This window comes from Canis aureus, chromosome 36 (assembly GCF_053574225.1).
Source record: "Canis aureus isolate CA01 chromosome 36, VMU_Caureus_v.1.0, whole genome shotgun sequence".
In the NCBI taxonomy this organism is placed as follows: Eukaryota; Metazoa; Chordata; class Mammalia; order Carnivora; family Canidae; genus Canis; species Canis aureus.
Genome location: NC_135646.1, coordinates 24,626,985 through 24,651,133, shown reverse-complemented (window position 1 = coordinate 24,651,133; position 24,149 = coordinate 24,626,985). Strand labels below are relative to the sequence as shown.

The window sequence follows — 24,149 nt, the reverse complement described above, 5'->3', positions numbered from 1 at the left end:
ATATTCTCTCTGGCCCCATCATAAGATCACTGAGTTGGGCCAAGCAGAGCAGCCTGGGCCCACGCACATCTAGAACCGGGAAGTTGTTGATGCCAATCGATGTCTCCAGTTAACACACATGCTGTGACGTGACAATAGTTGGGAAGCACTGCAGGCTTCTCCACAGTCCTGGGGTCTAGTTTTGTTTTTCTCAAAGTCACAATAAATTCAGATCTTAGCAAAATAAAAGATGCTTCAGTTATTCCTCTCAGCATTCTACTGTGCTTGGTGTCCATAGTCTTGCCTAGAAGTAATGGGACTCAGCAGCAGCAGAATAACCAGAAAGGATCAAGTATCTTTGTCTTGTTTCATTTTCTCTTAGGTGGGTAACTTCCAGCGACAACTGGCAGAGGCTAAAGAAGACAATTGCAAAGTTACAATTATGTTGGAGAATGTGCTGGCTTCTCACAGTAAGATGCAAGGTGCTCTGGAAAAAGTACAAATAGAGCTCGGGCGGAGAGATTCAGAGATTGCAGGTCTCAAGAAAGAAAGGTACTAGAGATTATTTTTCTGTCTTTGTGCGTGTTAGCAGCGGTGTGCAGTCAAGAAGCAAAGTCACTTTAAAGAGCTAGCCCCCATTTGAGGAAAGCATCCTTGACTGGAAAGGAAGGTCTTTTGGTGAATGCACTAAGCTCTGTCTCTAGACTTCCCAGCCTGCTCTTACCTCCAGGTCCTGGACCTGAGCCACAGCCTTCACTCGGGTTCCCAGACTCCAACCCAGCCATGCCCCCACAGCCCACACCCTTGTATCCTGCCCGTTTTTCCTGCCCAGGAGCATTTTGTGCAATTCAGTGTTCTTTGTAAATTGACATCCATTGACATCTTTAGTCAAGGGGAGATTTTTGTTTGCAACCAAGGACCTCCCTTCAGTCCTGAACAGGTATTTTTTCCTCCAATTCCAATCCAAAGTTTGATGTATTTTCCTCTCCTTATTTTACTACTCACTAAATGTGTGAATATGACAATTCATCCCCTTTACTGTGCAACACTCGTAAAGTTTTCTATCTAGCTTTACATTTCAGAAATGGCGAAATGTAGACCTGTTCAGTAAAACACAGTATTATAAATATTTATTAGAAATAAACATGATTTAAAAAAGAGAAATAAACATGATTTTCAAAGATTCAAAATCCCCATATTTTGTAGTGATGTAAAGGAGTCTGTATTCGAGAAATTCATGTGCTATATTGCTGCTTTACCCTGTTTCTACACCATTTAAACCTGCTCTTAGATCTACAGAATAATAATGGTCTAGTCTAGATAATTAAAGCTAAGTGCCAACTTGAGTTTGAACTATATATATATTAGTGACCTGTTTAGATGAATCATTCTGAGAACTGCTGCAAGCCGTGTTTTATAAGTAAACTCCATTTTTAAAAAATGTTTCAAGTCGCATGAGTTTCCCCTTGAGGTTAACAAACAAATGGTTTGAGTTTAGTAAGTCCTCTGAAATATATTGGAATGTGTATATTAGTGGTGCATATTGCCTCTCTGTTATGGGAGAACAAGTGCCATTTTTATATTCCCCATTGTACTTATCTTTATTTTTTACATACTATAGATGTATGTTACCTCTGAACTTAAAAAAGTTAAGGAGAGGATATTAAAAATTGCTTACCGGGCAGCCCCCGTGGTGCAGCGGTTTAGCGCCGCCTTCAGCCCAGGGTGTGATCCTGGAGACCCGGGATCGAGTCCCACGTCAGGCTCCCTGCATGGAGCCTGCTTCTCCCTCTGCCTGTCTCTCTGCCTCTCTCTCTCTGTCTCTATGAATAAATGAATAAAAAATCTTAAAAAAAAAAACTTTTAAAAATTGCTTACCATTCACAATAAAATTCTAGGTAGCTGTTTAATTTATAATCTCAACAGCAGGCCCATCCGTCTAGAGGGGATATATTTTTGTATATGTATGTGTGTATGTGACGTGTATGTGTGTATGTGTATATGTATATATATACACATATATATGTATAAAATTACCAGCTCATAAGTTAGTCATTAACAAATATTGATAGCTTAATGTATCAAGCCAAATTGAATCATAGCTGGGACAAATTTTTAATCTCTGGGAGCCTTAATTGCTTAAAAGTCTGAGCATCTGTACTTTACTACATATGCTGTTTGAGCTTCTTGGAAGAAGAGTGCACTATAACTCCCAGTGGTATCATTCCTAGATGGTTTTTTTCTGTAGTCACTCTTCCTGTGCTTTCCATTTTTAGGGCTCTAAATCAACAGAGGGTGCAGAAGCTGGAGGCTGAAGTGGACCAGTGGCAGGCCAGAATGCTTGTTGTAGATGCCCAGCACAACGGTGAGGTAAAGGCCACATTTTATAGATGATAATGTTGATATTTTTGCTTTTATTGGGATATTGGTCATTTAAGAAAATGGAGTAAAATAATCAGGGAAATTTCTTTTTTCATCTGAGTAAGTCTGAGTTTTGGTTACAAATGGGAAGAAGGCCTGCAGCCTTCCAGTGAGTCATTTATTGGCAAAACAGGACCACTGTTATGCCTAATTCTCTCTTTCATACGTGGTTAGTTTTTATTTATCAATGTATAAATGACTGCAGTAGTTAAAGGCTCATAAAGGCTCAGAGGATAACTTGTAACTTCAATCACAAGTCATTGGAGTGATCCCACTATGAATTAAGGAGACACATTTACATGTGTGTGCTCACAAGTGTATGCACACATGAATATCTCTACATATATGCACATATATTAAAAAGTCATGAGTATTTCATATAATTAAGCTTTTTCTAGAAAGACGTACAAGGAACAAATGCCAGTTCTTACCTCTCTAGGCAGCGATACCAAAGATTATAGGATCAGAAAGAATTTTTAACTAGTTTAAAATTTAAAAACTAAAATTAACTTAAATTGACTCAGTTTTTCAAAGCTCACTAGTAATGAGTTGGTGCATACTTTTCCCATTGCCTCCTGAGAGTCTCCTAAGCAATGTCATAGTAAGTTCTCACATACATATTCCAGGCAGCTGGAATCTGGTTCTGGTTCCATTTAATTATTGTTTCAATGGCTTAATGGTAAAGTGTAAGGAGTGAGCATATAGTGTTAAAGACTTCTTACATCTGTGACTGTGGAATTAAAACGAGCCTTCTCTCTTTCAGATGGAGCCTCTACAGAAAGCTCTAGATGTAGCTAGAGAAGACAACAGGAAACTGGCTATGAGCCTGGAGCAAGCTCTTCAGACAAATAATCATCTACAAACAAAGCTTGATCATGTTCAAGAGAAATTGGAAAGCAAAGAACTTGAGCGACAAAATTTGGAAAATTTCAAGTAAGAGCAGTGTAATCAAGTGAAATTAGGGGAGAGTCTCTGGGAGAGTAAGTTGTGCTCATTCACATAAAGCAGTTAAGTACCAATCCTCAACTTGGAACTGGTACTCCCAGGAGAGCCATGTTAAAGAACCAGGCACACCTGAGCAGCAGACACTAGCTGGCTGGGGTATGCTCATTTGGATCTCCTTTTCTGCTCTTCCCTCATCTAATGTCAACCTGCTTCTCCACGTGAAGGTTAAACCAAAATTTAAAGAATATTGCATGTTTCCACCAACCCTTTCCTATCAACAGGTGATGTGTCCTTTAGAAGCATGATTTGGGAAAGGAATAGCAACAGCCTGGTGGGAATAACCCATCTAGGTGTGGGAGGACTTCACCCAGGCAAATCCCAAACCACTGTTTTCCCGAAATTAGTCCAGTCAAACCCATCAAGTCACTAGGTCAAGGCACTATTTTTTCTATAAACTGCATCTAGGTAAATAGGATTTGGATATAAATAACATTCCGTAAAAATTTTTACCCAAGGGAAACGCAGTGTGTGCATAGATCTTTATGCCTTTCAGCTAATGAACATACCGATACGAGACAGGTGTAAGCTAAAGCAGAGAAGACATGTTTCCCTCTTTATGATCTGTGCACATTTTATAGTCTAGTGAAATGTTGCTGGCTTTTTTATTGGTTAAAGCGAGTATGTGTTTCCCTCTTTGGGTTGGATATCTTTATATTGAATGATTTTTTTTGGCCTTTAATGCCACAGGTAAATGCTTTTCTCCCTCCTTCTGTTAATGGGCTCCAGACCAAGGAAGTTAACCTGGTGCCTGATTGCTACTCATTTGTATATGACACCTTTCAGACGTTCTCCTCCAGGCCTTCCTTACCTCCTAAAGAAGGTTTCTAAAGGTGACTTTTTCCCCCCAAAACAGAGAACGGATGACTGAGGAATCCAAAATAGAAGCGGAAATGCATGCTGAACGCATAGAAGCTCTAAGAAAGCAGTTTCAAACTGAGAGAGAAACGGCCAAGAAAGTAGCACAACGGGAAGTGACTGAGGTATGGAGTCAAGTGACAAAAAGTGTCTCTCTAGATGAGTGCCTTTTAAGAGCGTTATCATCAGTTACAGGATTTCTGAGCATGGCTGTAGTAGGTCTTTGGTCCTTCTAGTCCTTCTGTGAGCAGTAAGCACAATGTAATCAAGCCATCTCCGTGCTCTTCGTAAGTCGAAACACACAAAGCTTCTGATAGTTCTCTGCCTAGCAAAGGAGGGTCTCGATGAGAGCTTTTCCATTGGACAGTGATAGCTGAGGGATAGAGGAAATGGCCATTGGGTACACATCAAATCGTCTGTCCCCTTAATTTGCTTCACCAGCACCCTTCTGAGAGGCACGTGTGTGTGGCCTGTGCTCTGATGTGTACTATGTGACCCTTACTTGTGATCTCTGCTCTTGACGTGAGACAAATAGGGTAAACAGCAGAGGGCCTTTGTTGAGTAACTAGAGGCTACGTACAATTTTGAAGGAATTCAAAGTAAGGGAAAGTTTGTTTTAGACAAGTTGAGTCATAGAAGAAGAAGGGAAACAAAGTAAGTGATTGAGATTGGCAGAGCTGACAGGGCAGGGATACCCGCTGCAAGGGAATGACCAAAGCTTAGTTATAAAAATGAACAGGATGTGTGAGCAATTAAAGAGGATTTCTCTCTATCAGAGCAGAGACTTTGGGAAATGTCTGAGAAAGAGTTGGGTAGCTGACCTTGACAATCAGAATGTTAGAGGTGAACTTTCATGTCAAAGTGGGATTCTGTGGGTTTCTAAGAAATGGGTGGTATGATGAAAGCACAATTTTAGGAAGGGGAGTCTGGTGGTAGAAGAGAGTAGGCAAGGACAAAGAGAAATGGGAGACATGTAGACCCAAGCAAGCTAAACAGTATGGGCTTCAGAAGATTAGAGGCAAGCAGCATAGTTCAGTTGAAAATAGAGAACAGTTAAATTGAAAAAGGCATTTTAATAGAAAAATCATGAAACAGGGATGCCTGGGTGGCTCAGTGGTTGAGTGTCTGCTTTTGACCCAGGGCGCAGCCCTGGGATCGAGTCTTGCATCGAGCTCTCTGCATGGAGCCTGCTTCTCCCTCTGCCTGTGTCTCTGTCCCTCTCTCTGTGTGTCTTAAAAAAAGAAAGAAAGAAAGAAAGATCATCAAAAGACAGTAAATGTTCTGTCAGGAACAGAAGGGGAGGGAAGAATTAAAATCATTCCAAGACTTGGTTGGAGTGGCTGATCTATAGGTCTGTATTTTGTCAAATTTGGTATATTTTAGCAATAGCAATTCAGAGACCTTTTAGAAAATTTGTAAATTACAAAACTATATAAACATTAAACTTATGAAAGGAAACAAAAGGAAATTAAAGGCACCTTTAATCAGATAGTTGTTAGAATACTTATAAAATTTAAGTCTGTTTAATCACTGAAGATTGTGAACTTGTGAGGAGACCAAGGGCAGAGTGAGGGGGTGAGGTCAGTGGGGAGTCAGCAGCAGGGTGCACCACTCCCAAGTCCCAGCTCTGCCTCTTACTAACAAGGTGTTGTCTGCAGACAGTTTGTGTATTTCCTCAATCATAAAATGGAAATCTTCGTAACTACTCTCCAGGGTTTGTTTGTTTAAGTTGGAAAATATATGTAATTATGACAGTGCGTAATAAGTACAGGGTTATTGTTATGTTGTTAGGGCTTACACCCGGTTGTGACAAAGCTGTGATTGAGGTAGTGGTGGAGTATCGAACAGAAAGTCAGTTGGGTGGTAGTAAGAGGCCAGCACTGTGGCTTGAAGTTAGGATGTGAAGGAATGAGCTAGTGTAGAAAGAAAAGGTACAAATAACTGTACATTGTCAAACGCTCTCAGCTGTCCAGAGTACTTCTCCCTTCTCCACTACCACCTCTTCCTAAAAACCAAAGCGGCACTGATTTAAGGGCACTGGAGGAGGATAGGAGCTCTGTAAAATGGTTTAAGTAATGTTAAAAGATAAACTGAGGGATACTAGATATTTTTAAGACTATTTGAGCAAAACTCAGTCCAAATCAGATGGTATCCAATCTAGTAGATAAAAAGGAGCTCCAAGGAGCGGAATGAGATGAAAGATTTCATAGGCGAACAGGAGCCAGAGACAAGATATATCAGGCAAAAGAGCAGGCTGGTTATTACAAGGTACTTTCCTTTAGGGGAAGACAGGAGTCTTACCAGGCAGATTACCCACCTGTCTTAGACCATTTGCTCGGTGGTTAGCACCCATGATCATGCATTTCAAGGTTTTGAGAGAATCCAGCACACTAGAGAGACTGCTCTGATTATTATAAGCAGGATAATTCCCAATGTCTAGAGTGTCCTTTGGAGCCGTGGTCCCCAAGACCCCAATCAGTCAGAGTCAAGTAAGTGAAGGACTCTGCCGAAGGAGTCACTTTCTTAAACCAGCCAGCTTGTTCAGTGATCTTCCGTAGCTGAGGCTCAGCTTCTCCAGAAGTGTCAGTCTAAGTGCAGCGTGTGGTGTTGAGGCCACAGCACAAACACTTCCTTGCTCAGCTGAAAGACAATCCAGCTAATTTCTTCTATTATCCGGAACAAGTTCAGGCAGAGAGTCTAGGGGTTTTGTTGGGCAGCTATTTATCAGCAGATTCTGCAGTACCTTTGAGTTAAGGAGAGGTTTCTGATTGCGCCCCCATTTGCACTTACTGCTAGCCAAGGCACTAGGGATCTGCCAAAGGAAGCGAACATTGAATCATGAATGCCTCCTGGTAAGTCCTGATTTCAGTCTGTGGCTCAGCATTGGAAAGGCGACAGCAATGGAGGCAAGTAAAGTTCAAGTCTGTAGACCACACCAGTTTTATTCTAGTTTTGCTTGTCCTTTTCTTTGTATAGAACCTAGATGCAAGATTCCCTGGGGTTGGCGTTTTTAACCAGAAGCACAGAAATTGACCCTTGGGTGTAGGGAGTATGATACAAAGGACAGGGGGCAGAGTTTGGTCCAGAGAAACTGAAGCACTGAAATCAGGGAGAAGTATGTGATGGGCAGAACTACAGGATCACCAGTTGTTTGAAGATTGGATTAGGCCCTTTGCAATGGCATTATTTTTGCAGGTCAGAGCAAGGAAAGGTGGGCAAAAGAATCATAAAGACTTGGTGTAAGAATTAAGAAAAGGATGGTCAGGGGATCCCTGGGTGGCTCAGTGGTTTGGCATCCTTCAGCCCAGGGTGTTGTCCTGGAGTCCCAGGATCGAGTCCCATGTTGGGCTGCCTGCATGGAGCCTGCTTCTCCCTCTGCTTGTGTCTCTGTGTCTTTTTCATGAATAAATAAATATTTAAAAAAAAAAAAAAAAAGGATGGTCAGAGAGAGAAGGAAGAATGGAAAGAAAGAAACATTCTTGGGATCCCTGGGTGGCGCAGCGGTTTGGCGCCTGCCTTTGGCCCAGGGCGCGATCCTGGAGATCCGGGATCGAATCCCACATCGGGCTCCCTGTGCATGGAGCCTGCTTCTCCCTCTGCCTGTGTCTCTGCCTCTCTCTCTCTCTCTCTGTGACTATCATAAATAAATAAAAAAAAAAAAAAATTAAAAAAAAAAAAAAAAAGAAAGAAACATTCTTGATCTGAAGTCTTAGGAGCAAGCAGTCTAACCCAGTGTCCGCTACTTTTCTTCTTAGTTTGATTTTGAGGCCTCCACAACATATTTACATAGGACCAGATGTCAGATGGAGCCTTCTTCAATTGTGAAATATGTACCTATACATAGTAGGATCCTTCCCAGGAATCTCCCTTCTGCAAAAGTATCAGAGTATAACAACAGCTGTTGGTAAATGATAAAAGACTTTAATATGCTCATGTTTAAAGATCTGGGTGGTTCAGTGGTTGAGCGTCTGCCTTCAGCTCGGGGTGTAATCCCAGGGTCCAAGATCAGGTCCAGCGTTGGGTCCCCACAGGAAGCCTGCTTCTGCCTCTTTGTCTCTTGTGAATGGATAAATCTTTAAAAAAAAGTAAAGATCTGATGAGAGTTCACTGTAATGGAATTGACAAGGAAATTTGGTTATGTCTGTGATATACAGCATTTTAAGATAATAACTAGAATTATGACTGATAAAAGGACACATTAAATTTTTAAGAATTTCCTACAATTGCTAGAACACTTATATTAATAACACATATTGTACAAATATAAGGTTTATCATCACTTATTCGACAATGCTTCCCATGTAATTTAGCATCATATAAACCTAATTAGTTTGACATTTCTCTTTTACATCGTGAAACACAAATCCTTTGAGATTTTGTCTTAGGGACCCCCTCTGGGAAATCTCAAAGTTATTTTGAGATAAAAAAGACTCCATTTAGAATTTTATTTGGGAAAGTTGTCAAAACATGACTAAACAAATTATTATGAAATATCATTTAAACAAAGTGACAATAGAAGTTTTAAAGGCAAATACAGAAAGTTACATACTTAGCTCTTAAGAAAATCCAGTCTTCTCAGTATTAAGTAGTCAAAGACCTGATAAAAGACGATATGAAGCACAGTAAATTATTTTGCTAAGATGCAAAATCTTTGTTTTTCAGGTAAATTACCCCCAAAATTAAAAAAAAAAAAAAAACACTTCCACAACCTCTTATCAAGAACAAACCAGCAGTCCAAGAACTGTCCATTTAGTAAAGAAAAAACCAAATTCTAATTATGCACCAAATTCATTCTTTAAAAACTTGATAAATCCATTCTAACTTAGCCATTTCGACCACACATAAAATCCCCTTTTCAAGATTCCTTTTCCACAAACCAACTTTTTCTTTTATCCATCCCTCTTTCTCATTTTGGAACAGTCATTTTACTTTCCTTACAACTTTTCCTACACAGTTTTCTTACAACTCTCTTTTTTTTTTAAAGATTTTATTTATTTATCCATGAGAGACACAGAGAGAGGCAGTGACACAGGCAGAGGGAGAAACAGGCTCCATGCAGGGAGCCCGATGTGGGACTTGAGGAAGGCACTCAACCACTAAGCCACCCAGGTGTCCCACACCTCTATTATTTTGAAGTAATTTTAATTACACATATTGACTAGAATTCTTAACACTTAGAATCCTTATTCCTAGTGAAAACTAAGAAATAAGCAATTGTAGAGTATGTTACAATTAACATTCTGTGGGTTAGCAAGTTTAATAAGTAATTCCTTAATTTCTAGAAGTATATTCTTCTTCATAGTAAACTTCCCAGCTTAGCACAAAACATGTTTACTAACAGACACAAATATCTTTAATTTCTCTGTAAAACGAAGCCAAAGTGGGTAAACCTATGTTTAGTAATTCGTTTTGGTATTTTATTTGGAAATGATCTAGATATTTAATGAATATCCATCATTTAATTTGTTTTAGGGTAATTTCAAGGTTTCTAGATGCCAAAAAGATTTTGGAAAATTTTATGCTATATCTGACAATTATGTTTAGATTACTCATGAAAATTTCTTGCTGACAAATTCTGTAACAGAGATAGAGAGAGGAGTTTATCTGACTTAGTAAACCTGGTAAAACAGAAGTATTACAGTTAATGCTGATAATTCTGAAGACATGGATACTTTGTTGACGATTATCCTAGATCATGTAACTGCAAAAACATTTGGGTTAGTTTCTCTATTTGAGCGTACACTTGATAAAGCTAAGGTTACTGGTTCAGGCTAAAGCTTTTAACTCGTATTTGTGAAGGAGACTTTTAAGATTTTTCATGTGCCTAGTTTTCAAAATATCTTTTCCATTTTGGGTTTTTTTTTTTTTCCTTTCTTTTCATGAGAATGGTCTTCATTCTTAGAGAAGACCAAGTAGGATATTTACATCTCAAAAGGCACAGGAAAAGAATGTAAGTTCCACCAAGGAGGATTTTTGTTTCCTAAATACAGATATTTTACAATATCTGCAGCCTTAGATGAATAGGGGAGGTTTGGGGATTGGTAACAAGAATAGATGAGCTTTGAATTGTTTCTAGGGCTGAGTTTCTGTTCTTGTACATTTAATTTATAAGACAAGTACAGTGTTTAATTTCTCAAAGAATTGGGTTGCAGCCTTTAATGATAAACAGGCTGACCCACCCATCCAACTACACAATCTTCAATTTGCTTCTTTATTATCAGGGAGATTTTCAACTAAGATGGAAATCAAAAGATTCCTATGTTCGAGATTTAGAGCTGTGTGTCTTTGGAATTTAGTAAATCCTTCCACAGAGGCTTTAATTTTCTCTCTAGGTACGGTTTCATCTTAGCTGAGGGGAGAAAGACGTTTTTTTTTTTTTTCCTCCTCAGCTTCACTCAGACCCAAAGTATCATCCCTCACCATGTGAACTGCTGTTGACGAAAAATACTGCCATCATTGCAGAGAAAAGAAAGGAATTTTTAAAAGTCTAGCAGGCTCTGAATATGGCCATCCTCTGGCCATAGAGCTACTTTAAATCGTTTCATAGATCTTGCTAGGTTTTAGCAAGGACAAACAGTAAATATTCCTAGCAATATTGAACAGCCTCATGGATGCAAGAGGGTCCCCAGAAAGGGCACAAAAAATACTCCCCACCCAAACTCTAGAACCACTCCCAAAGATAACCAAGAGAATTGTCCAGGCTGGCAGCAGTCAGATGGGATAGAACCTGCATTTCTGTCCAACCATATTTTTAGAGCCTCTAACCTAGTGGTTGCCCAAGCCAGGTTCAAGATACAAAACAAGGTAACAAGAAGGCATAAGCCGTCCCGGGAAGAAAGATCAACAACCAGTGAGTACTTGAAAGCAGATTAAAAAGACACAGTTCAAAGATATAATTTTGTCTGTCAGTCTGAATTTGGAAAGGACAATGTGAAACTTTACCTTTCTTTCTCAACCAGACACCACAGAGAGACATCGGAGAGAGCTGATTTTGGGGAGAACTGTTGTCTTTTGCTAGCTTCTGCTCATTTCCCCAGATCCTATCCATAGATTCTGGGCAAGTAGGCAGCGGGGCTGGGGGGGGTGGATGGGGTGAGGGGGTGGATTCCAGGAGGTCTCATCGTAGTCACCAGAAACCACAGAGGATGAAAAACCGTTTTCCTTCTACCCTTTATAAGTGCTTGGCTTTGCTTGTCTAGAGTACCTCACACATGGATAAGCTTATTGAGGTTGAAAGTTCTCCATGGTAGCCACTATATTTCAAAATTATCTGTCTGTTCAGCCTTTAAGTTTTTATTCACCTGACACCTCACACTGGACCCCATCCAGAAAAAGAAAGGCTTAAAGTCCAACAGCTGCGACCACAAAAGCTGCAGAGCTAAGATTTAAGAGGGACTGACGCCTGACCTCCAGAGGCCTCAAGGAAGCTGGGGATACCTACAGACCTGATTGCTCGTTGCTTCTGGGGAGCACTGCCCTCCTTCCTTTTTTCTCTCTGACACCAGAACTGTTAAATATTTAACATGCCTCAGTTTATCTTTTAAGAGTTTATTTGAACAGAAATTGATTCAAATTGGGCATCATCCAGTCTAGCAGCTAGAGAACTCCAAGGAGCTATACAAAATGAAAGGCTTTTATAGGCAGAAGGGAGCAAGAACACATTTTACTGCCACTAACTTGAGTTGGTTATTGCAAAGTTTCTTTCAGGGGAGGGCAGGATTGGGAAGATTACCACGCGAGTGCTCGTCAGGCAACTGCTGACAGATTCGTCTAAGAGTTCATTTCTGGGAAAGTCAAAACTGTAATTCAATCTTGGTTTGGTGACGTGGGGCTTAGCATAAGGGACTCTGGGGCTGTTGTCTTGGTTCCAACAATATTCACTATGGTATTTTTCCACTAAACATATTTATTAAAATCTTTGAAAACTGAAGGCAGTATAACAAAAAAATCTATGCATTGGTAGTAACCAGCAAGTATTTGTATGAATTACTTTCTAATTTTCAATTCTCTAGACATGAGGTCACAAGTGACAGAAGGAAGAGAAAAGCTTAAAGCTGAGCAAGTGTGCCAGGCTCTCCTCCTGTACTGTATCTTACTTAACTAGGAATCCTTGGAGATAGGTTATTTGCATACTTTGCCAGTGATGAACCTGAGCCTTTAGGGAAGTTAACTATCCAAAATTACTTGGCTAGTAAGTGCTAAAGCTGAGATTTGAGCTTAGGTTGGACTCTAAAGTCATGCTCTTAAAAAACAAATGAACATGTATTTACAATATTTATCTGTTCTAGGAAAAATTGTGTTTAGTGTTAAAAATTTTGAAAAACAAAAAAGATGAAAACTCCTTAGACTGTTGCTCTACAAATCTTCTTAATCAGACATCATTATCATTGCCTCACTTAGCCTCCCCTTTAAAAGAAAGGTCAAAGAGAACAAAATGTGGGGACAGGCCTCATCATAAGCCTCTCTTACTGAATGAGAGGTGAAAACGATGACATTTTCCCGTTGTGTTCCCCAGCTGAAGAAAGCCCTTGATGAAGCCAACTTCAGATCAGTGGAGGTGACCCGGGCCAACCGCGAGCTGCGGCAGAAACTGACAGAGCTGGAGAAGGTCCTGAACAGTAGCAAGGAGAAAATAAAGAATCAAAAGGCCCAAATCAAGCTCCATTTGTCGACGAAGGCGAATAATACTCAGAATATGGAAAGGATGAAGGTTGTATGAGAAACGCTAAGTCTCCCCTCACTTCCTTAGTGTCTGATGAGGATCCAGGCAGGCGGTGGGGTCTGGTGAAGATGGTTCCAGAGTCCTAACAGCACCTGTGTTCTCTGGGAATTATAGCTGCACCCGGGGAGTGGACAAAGTGTGAGAGGGGGCTGTTTCTCTTTCCGGCAGAGATACTGCAGTGTAAGTGTGTAGTTTCTCAGCAGCTGCCCTGTGCCCTTGTGGATCCCCTCTGTGTCTTCCACTGTGACTGTACAGGACTCTGCTCTTCCCGGGCCAGCGGGAAGGAGAGCCCAGCAGAGGCGACAACATGGGTCTCATGGGATTCCCCCTGCAATCCTGTAGGCAAAAGGGCCAGCCAGTTTTCCCACTAATCATCTTTCCATGTTATCTCCACATTTACTTTCAGCAAATAGAAACGGAATTGAGGCAGATGGAGCTAATTAAGGATCAATATCAGAAAAAAAATTATGAACAGGTAGGTGATTTCCACAGACTTCATGTTTACCTTTCACACAAAATCTCCACCTGGGACAGGCTGACAACTGCTTTCCTCTCTGTGCCCCACCAGTCCTTGAGTATCCAGAAGTTCGTGTCTGAAATGACTAACCTACAGAAGGAGATGCAGCTGCTGGCCAAGAGCCAATATGAGACGTCTGCGCAGAACAAACAGCAAGAGCTGCGACTCGAGGCAGAGCGCAATGTTCGGCAGGAACTGGAGAGCCGGTGCCGGGTGAGAGGCCTCCTCGGAGAGGGGCGGTGGGGGACTTGGACTGAAACCCCACAGTAGAGCACGTAGACTTTCTAGATTCTGTAGCAGAGGTGCAAATCTGCAAGTAGGAAGAAGCCTGGAGCTTTGAATATGGCACGTGCTCGCCATTTATAAAATATTCACTCGCAAAGAAGAGCTAACGCTCACCTGTGCAAAATACTGGTTCCTAAGTAGGACTCCTGAAATGAATTCCATGGTCTTTCCAGAACTTTCTGTGCCTTGGTGCTTCCCTGAAGCTCAGATATGCCTGTTACTGTGGTAGACTTGAAACTCTCCCCAGCCTCCTGAAGAGCGTGACATTCTGTCACTGGAAAGGGACTTGAAGAGACCATCAAGCTCTTGCCTTCCAGCAGACATGGTCTCCTTAAAAAAGCATTCCTTCCATTCTGGAAAAAAGATATTGATCACTTTCTCCTCAGGAGAATACAGAAATCAGTCAAAATCTGTCATCGTATGCATCTATGTATACTACTGAGAGGAACAGTTCTTATCTTGTATTTTGGTAGCACACCCCATGGTACTTTCCTAATTTTGTTGCTGATTTATAACAACATGGAAGCTCTGGGCTCCATATGGGATGTTGGGAATTTCTAAAAATATTTGTATCACATGTTCAGGAATTGGAAGAAACTATCAGACACCTAAAGAAATGTAAAGAGGCAACAGAGCATAAGCTGAAAGAAGCCAGTGTGGAATCAGAACAGGTAAGCCAGACCTATGGGCATAGAAACGTAGACAGGTGTCCTCCGACACAGCAACCTTGAAACCTTCAAGTCAAGGTAAAATCCTTCATTAACAGAGTTGTCAGGCAATAACAACTTACTAAGTCTAATGTCTATTATGAAGAATAATTTTTAGACTGAGGTTCTGTGTCCTGATAAAAGATAACAGAATGCTGAAGTCCTGAATGAACCTCAAGTCCAATTCTCTACCCCTAAATATAAGAAGGGAAGACCAGCATGTGTGTAGATTTTAATGCATTATGGCTTGACATCACTAATAAAAATGGAAGCTCTTTGTTTAGTCAATAACTAGAAATGTAAGTAGGCCCTATTTATTTTTATTTTTTTATTTAAGTAATCTTTCTTCCCACCATGGGGCTCAAACTCATGACCCTGAGATCAAAAGTTGCTCGATCTTCCCACTGAGCCAGATACCCCTCGAAGGCCCTTTTGTGAATTTGCTTTCTCTAAAGCATTTTAAAGGTACTTTTAGAGCTGGAAAGGGTCTTTGAAATCATTGTCTGACACAACCACTCATTTTCCAGATAAGAAAATAGATTCTTAAGGTATACAGTGATGGTGTTGTCAGTTGGTCATGTGTCCCTTTTATAGCCATTAAGTCATAGAAATAATGTGACTGTCAGAACAGAGTATTAAAAGGAATATGCACTCCGACACACAGGAGTTTTGAGTGCCAACTTACCCTTGAGGAAGTTCCATTTTAACTCATCAGTTACCACATCTAGAAAAGCCAGGATATTAAAGCTTAACTATTCCATTATTGTTAGATGACTCAGAGTAAGTTTCAATAAGTAGTACCCCCCTTCCCGTTCACCGTGCAAGAGGAGACATGATGTGTGGGGCCATTTCAGGCATCTTTCCCTCCAGTCCTGGTAAAGAGCGCTGGAGAAAGTTGTCTGGTGTGGTGAGGGAGGTATGAGGGTATCACGGGCACTAGGATATACAAACAGCCCCGGAAAATAGTTGAACTTTGTAGCTTTCTGAAAGTTGAATGACAAGGGGAGCTCTACTTTCTTACTACTTAGTACCCACACTAGGACCTGGCTAATCTGGGACAAATACATAGTCACACATATTTACTGTGGACCTGTCCTAGGGTGGGCGCTGTGCTAGGTGATGAAGACTCAGGGTGAACAAGCTTGAGGAAGCCCCCTGCTCTCATGGAACTTACCTTCTCCCAGGAAACAGAGAAATACACCTCTCTCTCTCAGATGTCAGAATCAAAAAATGAAAATGCTGTCTAGGAAACATAATCAAAAGGAGGAAACAGTTATTTTACTTTTTATTCTAGAGGATATGTTCTGGAGCTGTTTTGAAGCAACCTTAACAACATAAAAGCCAGTCAGCTTTACCTTAAAATACTAAGTATCCCAAATACATACAAAAGTGCCAGGCACACATAGGCACTCAGTAAATACTTGTCAATTAAATGAATACTGATTCCGGATCATCTTTGAAGTCAGACTACTAGAAGGGCCATTGAAGTCTAACAAAGATAATTTGGAAATATGTACTTAGGAGCTGAAGTATAAAATGTTTTAATGATAAAGGAAATAAAAAGAATGCAACTTACACTAAGCTAGTCCAGTCTGTTACTAATTTGATTACTTTCATAAAGCCCAAAAGAAAGATCTGTGTATAAACTTTGGAGAACTGTTTAGTCTTAGGGAACAGAACTCAAAAATTCAAACTCTGGTTTGAACTACCAATATTCATTGGCAGTGCCCTTGTCCTTTCATTCTTATTTTCCTCCTGGGTCCTCTTCCTTTCATTCACATCCAGAAAATATTAATTAATGCTTGAATAGCAGCAGGCTTGCACACATTCTTCAACTCCACATTCAGAAACCGCTCTCATCTGTGGGAGATACATCATGCGAATAGGTTGCAAGAACCTGGCACTTGCAATTTGGGTCTTTTAACATCTGAGTAAAAAAAGTCTCTGAAACTGATTGTCGTGATTTCTAATGATAACACGTTTATGTTCAGATAACAGCTAACCTGGAAGAAGCTCATCGCTGGTTTAAGTGCAGGTTTGATGGCCTCCAACTTGAGCTGACAAAAAACCGGTTGCAGAGGCTTCCCCGAGAAGACAGGTGGCTGGAAGAGGTAGGGTATTTAGACGTGACTGTCTTCAGCAATTTTGGATTTGTTCCTCCTCGGATTTCTCATAGCAGAAGTTCTCTCTTCATCCAGCTACTCTCCCCACTTATCTTTAGGTTTCTTTAAACTGTAAAGAAAACAGGGATCCCTGGGTGGCTCAGCAGTTAAGCGGCTGCCTTCTGCTCAGGGCGTGATCCTGGGATCCGGGATCAAGTCCCACATGGGGCTCCCTGGGTCTCTGCCTCTCTCTCTCATAAATAATGAAACCTTTTAAAAAAATGTAAGATCAACTGTGAAGAAAACAGACTAAATTTCTTCCTTAACAGCTGCACATCTCTCAAACTGTCTAGGTTAGGACCACTCAACCTTGATGAATGAATTATATTCATAAAGACAAAAATGGGTCCTCAGCTTTGCAGTTAGTTTTGAAAAGTGTTAGGTCTGTTTTCTTTCCAACAGGACCAAGGTAACAGGCACGATATTGCGTCCAGCCAGTCTGTTCTACGTCGATGGGAAAATAAACAGAATCTTAAACTTATGCCCAAGAAGTGTCAATCTGAACTAGAGAGAAAGTGACGTCCTTGACAAAGGCGTGCCATCTATAGCCGCGATTTCCTGAGCCCAGCAACCAGAGCTGGCCTTTTCCACAGTCATCAGAACATGAAGTCTTTGATGTGGGATGAAGATTTTGGACTTGAGTTTATCATTTTATGAGTTTTCTGATACCAGTACAGAACCACCCCACCTTTTTTGTCCTTTTCCCCATTTTCCACCCAATAAATTTATATTAATTTGTTGTATGATAGATGCTATTGTATGATACTTGGCTATTTTTCTAAGTATATTTTATCAAAATATTTAGTGAGGTCCTAGATGATATGGCAACTAAATGACAAGATATTTTGTCTCAATGAAATGCTATAACATCCAGTAAGTAATCCCTGAAAATGGAATCACCTGGAAAATGATAAAACTTTCCCACGGTTCTTACAAATATATACCCTTTTATGCTAGGTAAGATTCTGTTTTACTGTTTTAAGTAAGTTCTACACCCAGGGTGGGGCTTGCACTTACCCCCACCCCACGCAAGGTCAAGAGTTGCATGCTTTACTGACTGAGCCAGCCAGGTGCCCACGTATCTATTCTTAGAGATTGTAAATGTCCAAAGCTGTAAATACAAAGCAAATTATTGTGTATACCAGTCTGCTCCAGGAAACATGTAGCTCCTCCTTAGTGTAGTAAGTAATAAATTCAGCTTTTTAAAAAAAATTTAGATACTGAGTGGTAGATTATATACATTAAGTCTGGACTACCTAAACAGCTACCAGAAGACCTAGTTTAATTGATGCTCAAGTGATGACAGCTACTGATGGTACTATCAGGACCTCAATGAAGTGAGCAATTGTGAAATTGGAGAGAATATAAAAAATAAGACTCCCAGAGGATGAGGAGCCCACCACTCTTTATCTGATATAAAAAGACAAAGCTGAGTTGACTCTGGGAACAGAGCGCTGTGTTGTTAGGCAGGCTCCTCCCTGAGCAGAACCAGAATGCTGATCTTATAGAAGGTTTTGGGGCAGGACTTTCAGAGGCTTATGAGGGTTGATATCATCTGTAGAAGTGTAGTTAATGTGGGTGAGACTCTTAATTGGCATTCAGGGGTAAGTTTATTAGAGCACATCCATTCCTATTGTCTGACTTTCAGAGGTGGGGGGCTCACTGATTGGCAGCCTGGCAAAAGCCGCCTCACGTTGTCTAACTCCTACGGGATTTATCCCTTTGGACTCTTCATAAGGAGATCTAGTCAGTTGAGGGTGCCAGGGAGTCAGTCTTGAAATAGTCTAATCAAGAGCCCCACAGAACGGTTGACCTTAGTCCTGAATTCTTCATAGGAAAAAAGATCCCAGTTACTGCATAGGAGAGATGATCAACCTTAATGGGTTGTAAATCTGTTGTTCCTGAGTGTTGTCATGACATTGACCGTTACTGGCCAAGAATACATTTATCTTCCTCATCCAGGACAGGGGCATTTTTTCTTCACTTGTGTATTGTCCTCAAAGAGTACCATCATCGATAAAGTCAGTGTAACATACCTTTATATTGTTTTTTTAGGTTGGCTATACTAAACATTAGCTTCGGAGAAGTGAATTGTAGAGTTATGTTGGTGATCATCTCTAGCAAAGCTTATAGTTAGAACGCCCTATTCAGAGTAATGAATTTGCCGAAGTGTTTCTGTAGTACCTTTGTCAGGTTCCATTGTGGGCCTCTGCTTTCATCCAAAACAACCAAAAAACAGACAAAAAGTCAAACAATGATTTCTAAGACACCAGACATGAAACAAGGAACAGTGATCCCTAAGAGAAAGGGAATAAATGATGTGAACCCTACTATCGCCCCAGCTTACAGCCTTCAGAGAGTTTACCTGCATTGCAAGGAGGGGAAATCGGTGGGCTCCCTGAGGCGGTGCCAGAGCTCAGGGAGACAAGGACTGCTGGAGTCCAGGACCGAGTCCCAGAGGGGAGAGAGCTGCACGGAGGGAGAACTTCAGAGAGGTCCCAGAGGTCCTCTGAGTATTCAGCTGCGTCCCAGTCAGCACACGCACAGGAGGAAACCACCCAAAGCTGAAGAAAGAATCATCCCAAAGGGTCCGAGTTAACCACCTCAGTCCAGCCAGCGCTGGACGCATCATTACGTTTAGTCTCCGAGGCTGGGTGGGATTTGTGAACACAGTGCCCTGCATGTAGTATACGTACTAACAGCCTTATCTACAGATCTAGTAATTTCACTAAAGTTGTCTTGTTTAGAAAAAGAATGCTTATGGCACAAACTGATCTTTATACCATTAGTTCTACTGTAAGGTGATGACTGTGGAGTGTGTTAGAAGCCGAAGGCAACTGAATTACAAGTATATGTTCTTATCGACAACGTCAACTTCATTCGGCTCAAATCAAGGAATGGTTTAATTCATAGCTAAATGGATAGCCAATGTGGCCAATTCATTCTAAAAATTAGATCAAATATCCCTTAAATTAACTTCTTGGTTTGATTTATCCTTGTAGATTTTTTTTTTTTAAACTAAAACACCCCAGTCACTGGTCAGTCCTTGACTAATCCTTGAGTGGTATTTAATTTTATGTTGGCTGAAGGCTTTCCTTTGACAGGCCATACCTAGCTTCTAAGTTGTACTTGAGAGGTTTCTTTTCTTTTTTTGAATGATGAGGTGCTTTAACAGCTACCCACTGGAAATATTATTTGACTGGGAAGCAATTTATGATTTCAGGAGTTAATACAAATGGTATCTCATAAATTGCTGAGGTTTATAAAGAGAATGTAGAGGTGAGGAGGTGAAGACACCCTGATAGCTCTGGCTGGCTGGGCAGGATGGCCGTCCTCCCTTGCTGAGTTAACAATGCTCAGCGCGCACGTGCACTCACACACACACACAATCAGTTCCCACCAGCCAGAATCAGAAACCTCATGATTTACAGGGCATTGGGGGGTGGAGTATACCAAAGAGTATCAGTCTCAGAAGTAGAGACTCTTAAGCCCTATAGTCAACACTGCTCTGCTCCTACCTAATCTTAAAAGCAAGACCCCAAATGACCCATTTCCAGGTAACTGCATTCTGACACAGAGCTTAAGAATATTTAGAGGAATACAGGGGCACCTGGGTGGCATAGTCCATTAAGCGTCTGCCTTTGCTCAGGTTATGATCCCAAGGTCCTGGGATTGGGCCCTGCATCAGGCTCCCTGCTTAACAGGAAGCCTGCTTTTCCCTCTCCCATTTCCCCTGCTTGCACACACTCTATCAAATAAATAAAGTCTTTTCTTAAAAAAGAATATTTAGAGGAATACAAAAATATATGGCACCCCATTTTTCTGCTTTTTATGCCTGATAATTTTGGATTGGATAATGCATGTGACTATCATAAATAAATAAAAATTAAAAAAATAAAAAAAAGGGGGGGATGCTAATATAAGATCTGAGGATGCTTTGACTCATTTTTTGACGACTGTAGTGGTTCTGAATCAAGGAGACTAAGCTGTGGCTACTGAATTAAGGGGTAGGGCAATGGTATCACGTCTGCTGTGTTGTTAACTCCCATAGAGCACATGGCCTCGACTTCTCATGTTAGTACAAAAAGATTTATGAAATCTTGATTCTGGGAAGAATCAACCTGGACTCTGACTTTGCTCCAGGTAAACAGTCTATGGAGTCATTTGCCCTTGGGGATTCTGATACTATGGCTATTTCTTTTTTTTTTTTTTTTTTTTTTTTTTTTTGTGGTTTTGGTCAGTTTTGTTGAGGTATAATTTTTTTTTTAATTTTTATTTATTTATGATAGTCGGAGAGAGACAGAGAGGCAGAGACACAGGCAGAGGGAGAAGCAGGCTCCATGCACCGGGAGCCTGATGTGGGATTCGATCCTGGGTCTCCAGGATCGCACCCTGGGCCAAAGGCAGGCGCTAAACCACTGCACCACCCAGGGTTCCCTTGTTGAGGTATAATTGACAAAATTATAATATATTGAAGGTGTACATCATAAGGATTCAGTATACATTGTGAAGGTCTTCTATCACCTCACATATAATTTTGATAAGAACATTTCATTTTTACTCTCAGCAAATTTCAATTATATGATAGAGTTGATTCTAATCGTCATACTATACATTCGATCCTCAGACCTTATTCATCCTGTAATTCAAACTATCCTTTTACCAACCTCTATTTTCTAACCCTTAGCCCCTGGCAACCACTTTTCTGTTCCCTGTTTCTACGAGTTTGACTCTTTTTTTTTTTTTTTTTTTTTAAGATTCCACATGTAAGTAAGTGTCTTTGGTAATCTTTTGAGGGTTTCTTTTTTTAAGATTTTTAATCTCTACATCTAACATGGCACTCAAATCTAGAACCCCAAATTTGCACACACTACCAACCGAGCAACTAAGTGCCCCCAATTATTTTTTAATTATATGAGACTATAATAGATACTCTAATGTCACATCAGCCATAATCTGAGCATAGGTAAGGGCTGCAGCATATTTTGTCTGGAAGTAGAGTAAATCTCTAGGTGTCCCAAAGAAAAAAACTCTCTCTCTGCCCTGTGATTCCAAAGTATCAGATACAGATCGAGACTTAGGAAGAACTCAAACCTGTAAGTTCTCAGTTTTTGAATGGTTTTAGTAAACCAAAACAAATAATGTTCATTTCCTCTCAAACTTCCATAATTACTATATATTTTCAAATTCATATTTTATTACCATCTTTTGTCATAAAGTCATTTTTATATTAAGACAAAACCACTAGCACTGGGATCCCTGGGTGGCACAGCGGTTTAGTGCCTGCCTTTGGCCCAGGGCGCGCGATCCTGGAGGCCCAGGATCGAATCCCACATCGGGCTCCCAGTGCATGGAGCCTGCTTCTCCCTCTGCCTGTGTCTCTGCCTCTCTCTCTCTCTGTGTGACTATCATAAAAACAAACAAACAAACAAACAAACAAAAAAACAACCCACTAGCACTATAAGCCATTTCGCTCTTCTTTTCAGGCAACTTTCTTCTTCTTGTTGGGGGACCATGGCGTGGGAGGGGTGGGGTGGGAGAGAAAATCTTAAGCAGGCTCCATGCCCAGTGTAGGGCTTGGCTCAGGACTTGATCTCACAATCCTGAGATCCTAACTTGAGCAAAAATCAAGAATCAGACGCTTAACCAACTGAGCCACCTAGGTGCCCTGCTTCTTAGACATTAAAATTTTGGTCAGAAGGATCTGATGTTCCAGAGTGATACAATTAGTTGTAGCTAACACTGGTATCAAGTGCTCTTCTATTCTGCTTGGGAGTTTAGAGGAAAGACAAGGAATCATGGACTCATCTCCCCCAGAGTGGCATCATTAGATTTTAAAGGATTGTCTGGTTTCTATTAGCCCAGTGACCTTTTTGCTTGCAATTTCTCCTAGCTTCTTTACTGACAGACTTCCAATTCCTTGCCTTGTTTTTATCTAGGGGTCAATTATTTTATAGACAGCCAGAGCTCGTTTACTCTGACTCTTCCAAAAACATCTAGCTACGGATTATCGGTTCTCTAAAATAGTTTCACATTTCAATTTTTTTTTTCTTATTAAATTCCCTAGTTTAGATTTAAGTCCATTAACAAAAAGAAGACAGGGCTCTTACTACAGCTATTGGGTCTACCTCAGGATACAATTTGAAAGAAGAGCAAAATATCTAAGAAATTTAATTATTGGATGGTATTGGGCATCTCCCGAAGATCTTTTAACCTGCACTCTTATCTCTATGTGATCATAAAGATAAGATCTCCCGGTCTTATTGAGCGAGATGGCTTTATGTTCCACTGCTCTACATCACCAGATGTTCTCCACTTGGGACTTCTTTGGGCAATAGGGACTCTAAACCATTTGCTAATACAAGCCTTTTTATAAATGGTCAGAAACCATGTACAATATATAGAAGATGAATAGACTGGAACATTTTCTGCTTACCAACAACCCCAGGAGAGATTTCTTACAGCTCTAATAAATCCAGGACTGAGTCTCATTGGATGGGCTAATCACATGCCCACCCTCAATCGATGTAACTTAAAAGATTATATACTAATTAGCTAGGTCTAGAGGTGAGGTGTGTCCCTCTGAAACTGAGACTAGTTCCCCAAAGGAAATCTCAGTGATGTTCCTAGAAGAAAAGGGAAATGAAGGTAAGTCGGATCAAAACCATGGATGTCTTATCACAACAGTCATTAGATTATAAGCAGAGAAAAGACACCAGTGTGGTCACTACTGTCATTAACAGCCCCAGAGCTCTGAGTAGGTGCTAGGTTCCTTTCACATTGACACTTTTTCCTCCAAAGAATTTGCATAAGACCGCTACAGGCTGGCAAATTCTTCCTCAGCTTTTAAAACTGATCCTTTAATAACCTATATAAAGAGTCTTTGAGGCAGCTGCTTAGCTACCTACCTCCTGATATTCCTTCACAAGCAGTAGGAAACAAGAGAGGAAAAGTGAATTCTACATAAAACCACACTCAGTTCAACTTGAAATGTCAAATCTTTAAAAATAAGTAAAATGAAAAATGACCAAATCCCAATGTGTGCTCTCTCACACTCCTGCCCCACCCACTACAAGGTTTATAGCAGACAAAGGCAGATCAAGGTGGAAAAAGGAAGCTACTGAAGGGCTGTACGGTTAATCTAACACTGTGCCTCCACAAGGGCTACATGTACCCTAAACTGGGAGAACTGAAAAAAGTGTCCAGACAAATCCAAGCATGAACTACAGGAAAGAACTTCCAAGTACATGGGATTAAAAGGTGCAGGCATGATTTCAAGTGGCTCTTCAAATTTCATGTCTGCTGGAGGAGGAGAAAAAGGCTAAATGGAGAAGCCCCCACTGGAAGTTGAATCATTAAGGGAAAAGGAAAATGAAGTTTTAGGGCCAATTAAAAAAAAAAAAAAAACCCACAAAATTGGACTCTCAATCCCACAACACAAAAACCTCCCCACCGAAGCACAAAAAAACACCCTGGGAAAAGCCCCTGGACTTTGG

General features: G+C 40.7%; 2 protein-coding genes, 1 long non-coding RNA gene and 1 other non-coding gene across 67 annotated transcripts in view; 1 reads left to right on the top strand and 3 right to left on the bottom strand.

Moving 5' to 3' along the window:
• LOC144306248 (uncharacterized) overlaps positions 1–7,736 on the bottom strand; it is a 41,375-nt gene extending 33,639 nt beyond the window's left edge. For both annotated transcript variants that reach the window (XR_013373319.1, XR_013373318.1), the window contains exons 1-2: positions 6,578–7,736; positions 1,658–1,802 (exon numbers count right to left, since the gene is read on the bottom strand). This is a non-coding gene — a long non-coding RNA (uncharacterized LOC144306248). The remainder of the gene's footprint in view (positions 1–1,657; positions 1,803–6,577) is intronic.
• The window catches only part of CCDC150 (coiled-coil domain containing 150), a 79,140-nt gene extending 61,739 nt beyond the window's left edge, over positions 1–17,401 (top strand). For 10 of the 14 annotated variants that reach the window (XM_077885691.1, XM_077885690.1, XM_077885694.1 and 7 more), the window contains 10 exons: positions 362–531; positions 2,256–2,349; positions 3,164–3,333; positions 4,259–4,385; positions 12,776–12,970; positions 13,389–13,457; positions 13,551–13,712; positions 14,369–14,455; positions 16,483–16,602; positions 17,036–17,401. In XM_077885691.1, coding sequence (XP_077741817.1) covers positions 362–531; positions 2,256–2,349; positions 3,164–3,333; positions 4,259–4,385; positions 12,776–12,970; positions 13,389–13,457; positions 13,551–13,712; positions 14,369–14,455; positions 16,483–16,602; positions 17,036–17,161 — 1,320 coding nt within the window. In that variant the 3' untranslated portion in view covers positions 17,162–17,401. The remainder of the gene's footprint in view (positions 1–361; positions 532–2,255; positions 2,350–3,163; positions 3,334–4,258; positions 4,386–12,775; positions 12,971–13,388; positions 13,458–13,550; positions 13,713–14,368; positions 14,456–16,482; positions 16,603–17,035) is intronic. The other 4 variants (XM_077885695.1, XM_077885700.1, XM_077885689.1 and 1 more) reach the window with 1 other exon arrangement.
• LOC144306245 (uncharacterized) overlaps positions 8,162–24,149 on the bottom strand; it is a 30,243-nt gene continuing 14,255 nt past the window's right edge. For 9 of the 50 annotated variants that reach the window (XR_013373263.1, XR_013373281.1, XR_013373267.1 and 6 more), the window contains 10 exons: positions 23,090–23,279; positions 19,019–19,217; positions 17,671–17,764; positions 16,495–16,723; positions 16,068–16,351; positions 15,666–15,734; positions 13,899–15,427; positions 13,590–13,809; positions 8,810–8,857; positions 8,162–8,333 (listed from right to left, as the gene is read on the bottom strand). Coding sequence is in view for 1 of the 50 variants with exons in the window: in XM_077885703.1 (XP_077741829.1) it covers positions 13,989–14,137; positions 15,177–15,215; positions 15,309–15,427; positions 15,666–15,734; positions 16,068–16,108 (417 nt within the window). In the remaining 49 variants the exon portion in view is untranslated. Of the gene's footprint in view, positions 8,334–8,809; positions 8,858–13,487; positions 13,828–13,898; positions 15,428–15,665; positions 15,735–16,067; positions 16,352–16,494; positions 16,724–17,670; positions 17,765–18,689; positions 18,866–19,018; positions 19,218–23,089; positions 23,280–24,149 lie in introns of all 50 variants that reach the window. The other 41 variants (XR_013373293.1, XR_013373275.1, XR_013373278.1 and 38 more) reach the window with 34 other exon arrangements.
• LOC144306305 (small nucleolar RNA SNORD56) lies at positions 10,652–10,722 on the bottom strand. The gene has a single exon (XR_013373374.1). It is a non-coding gene; the product is annotated as a small nucleolar RNA SNORD56 (small nucleolar RNA).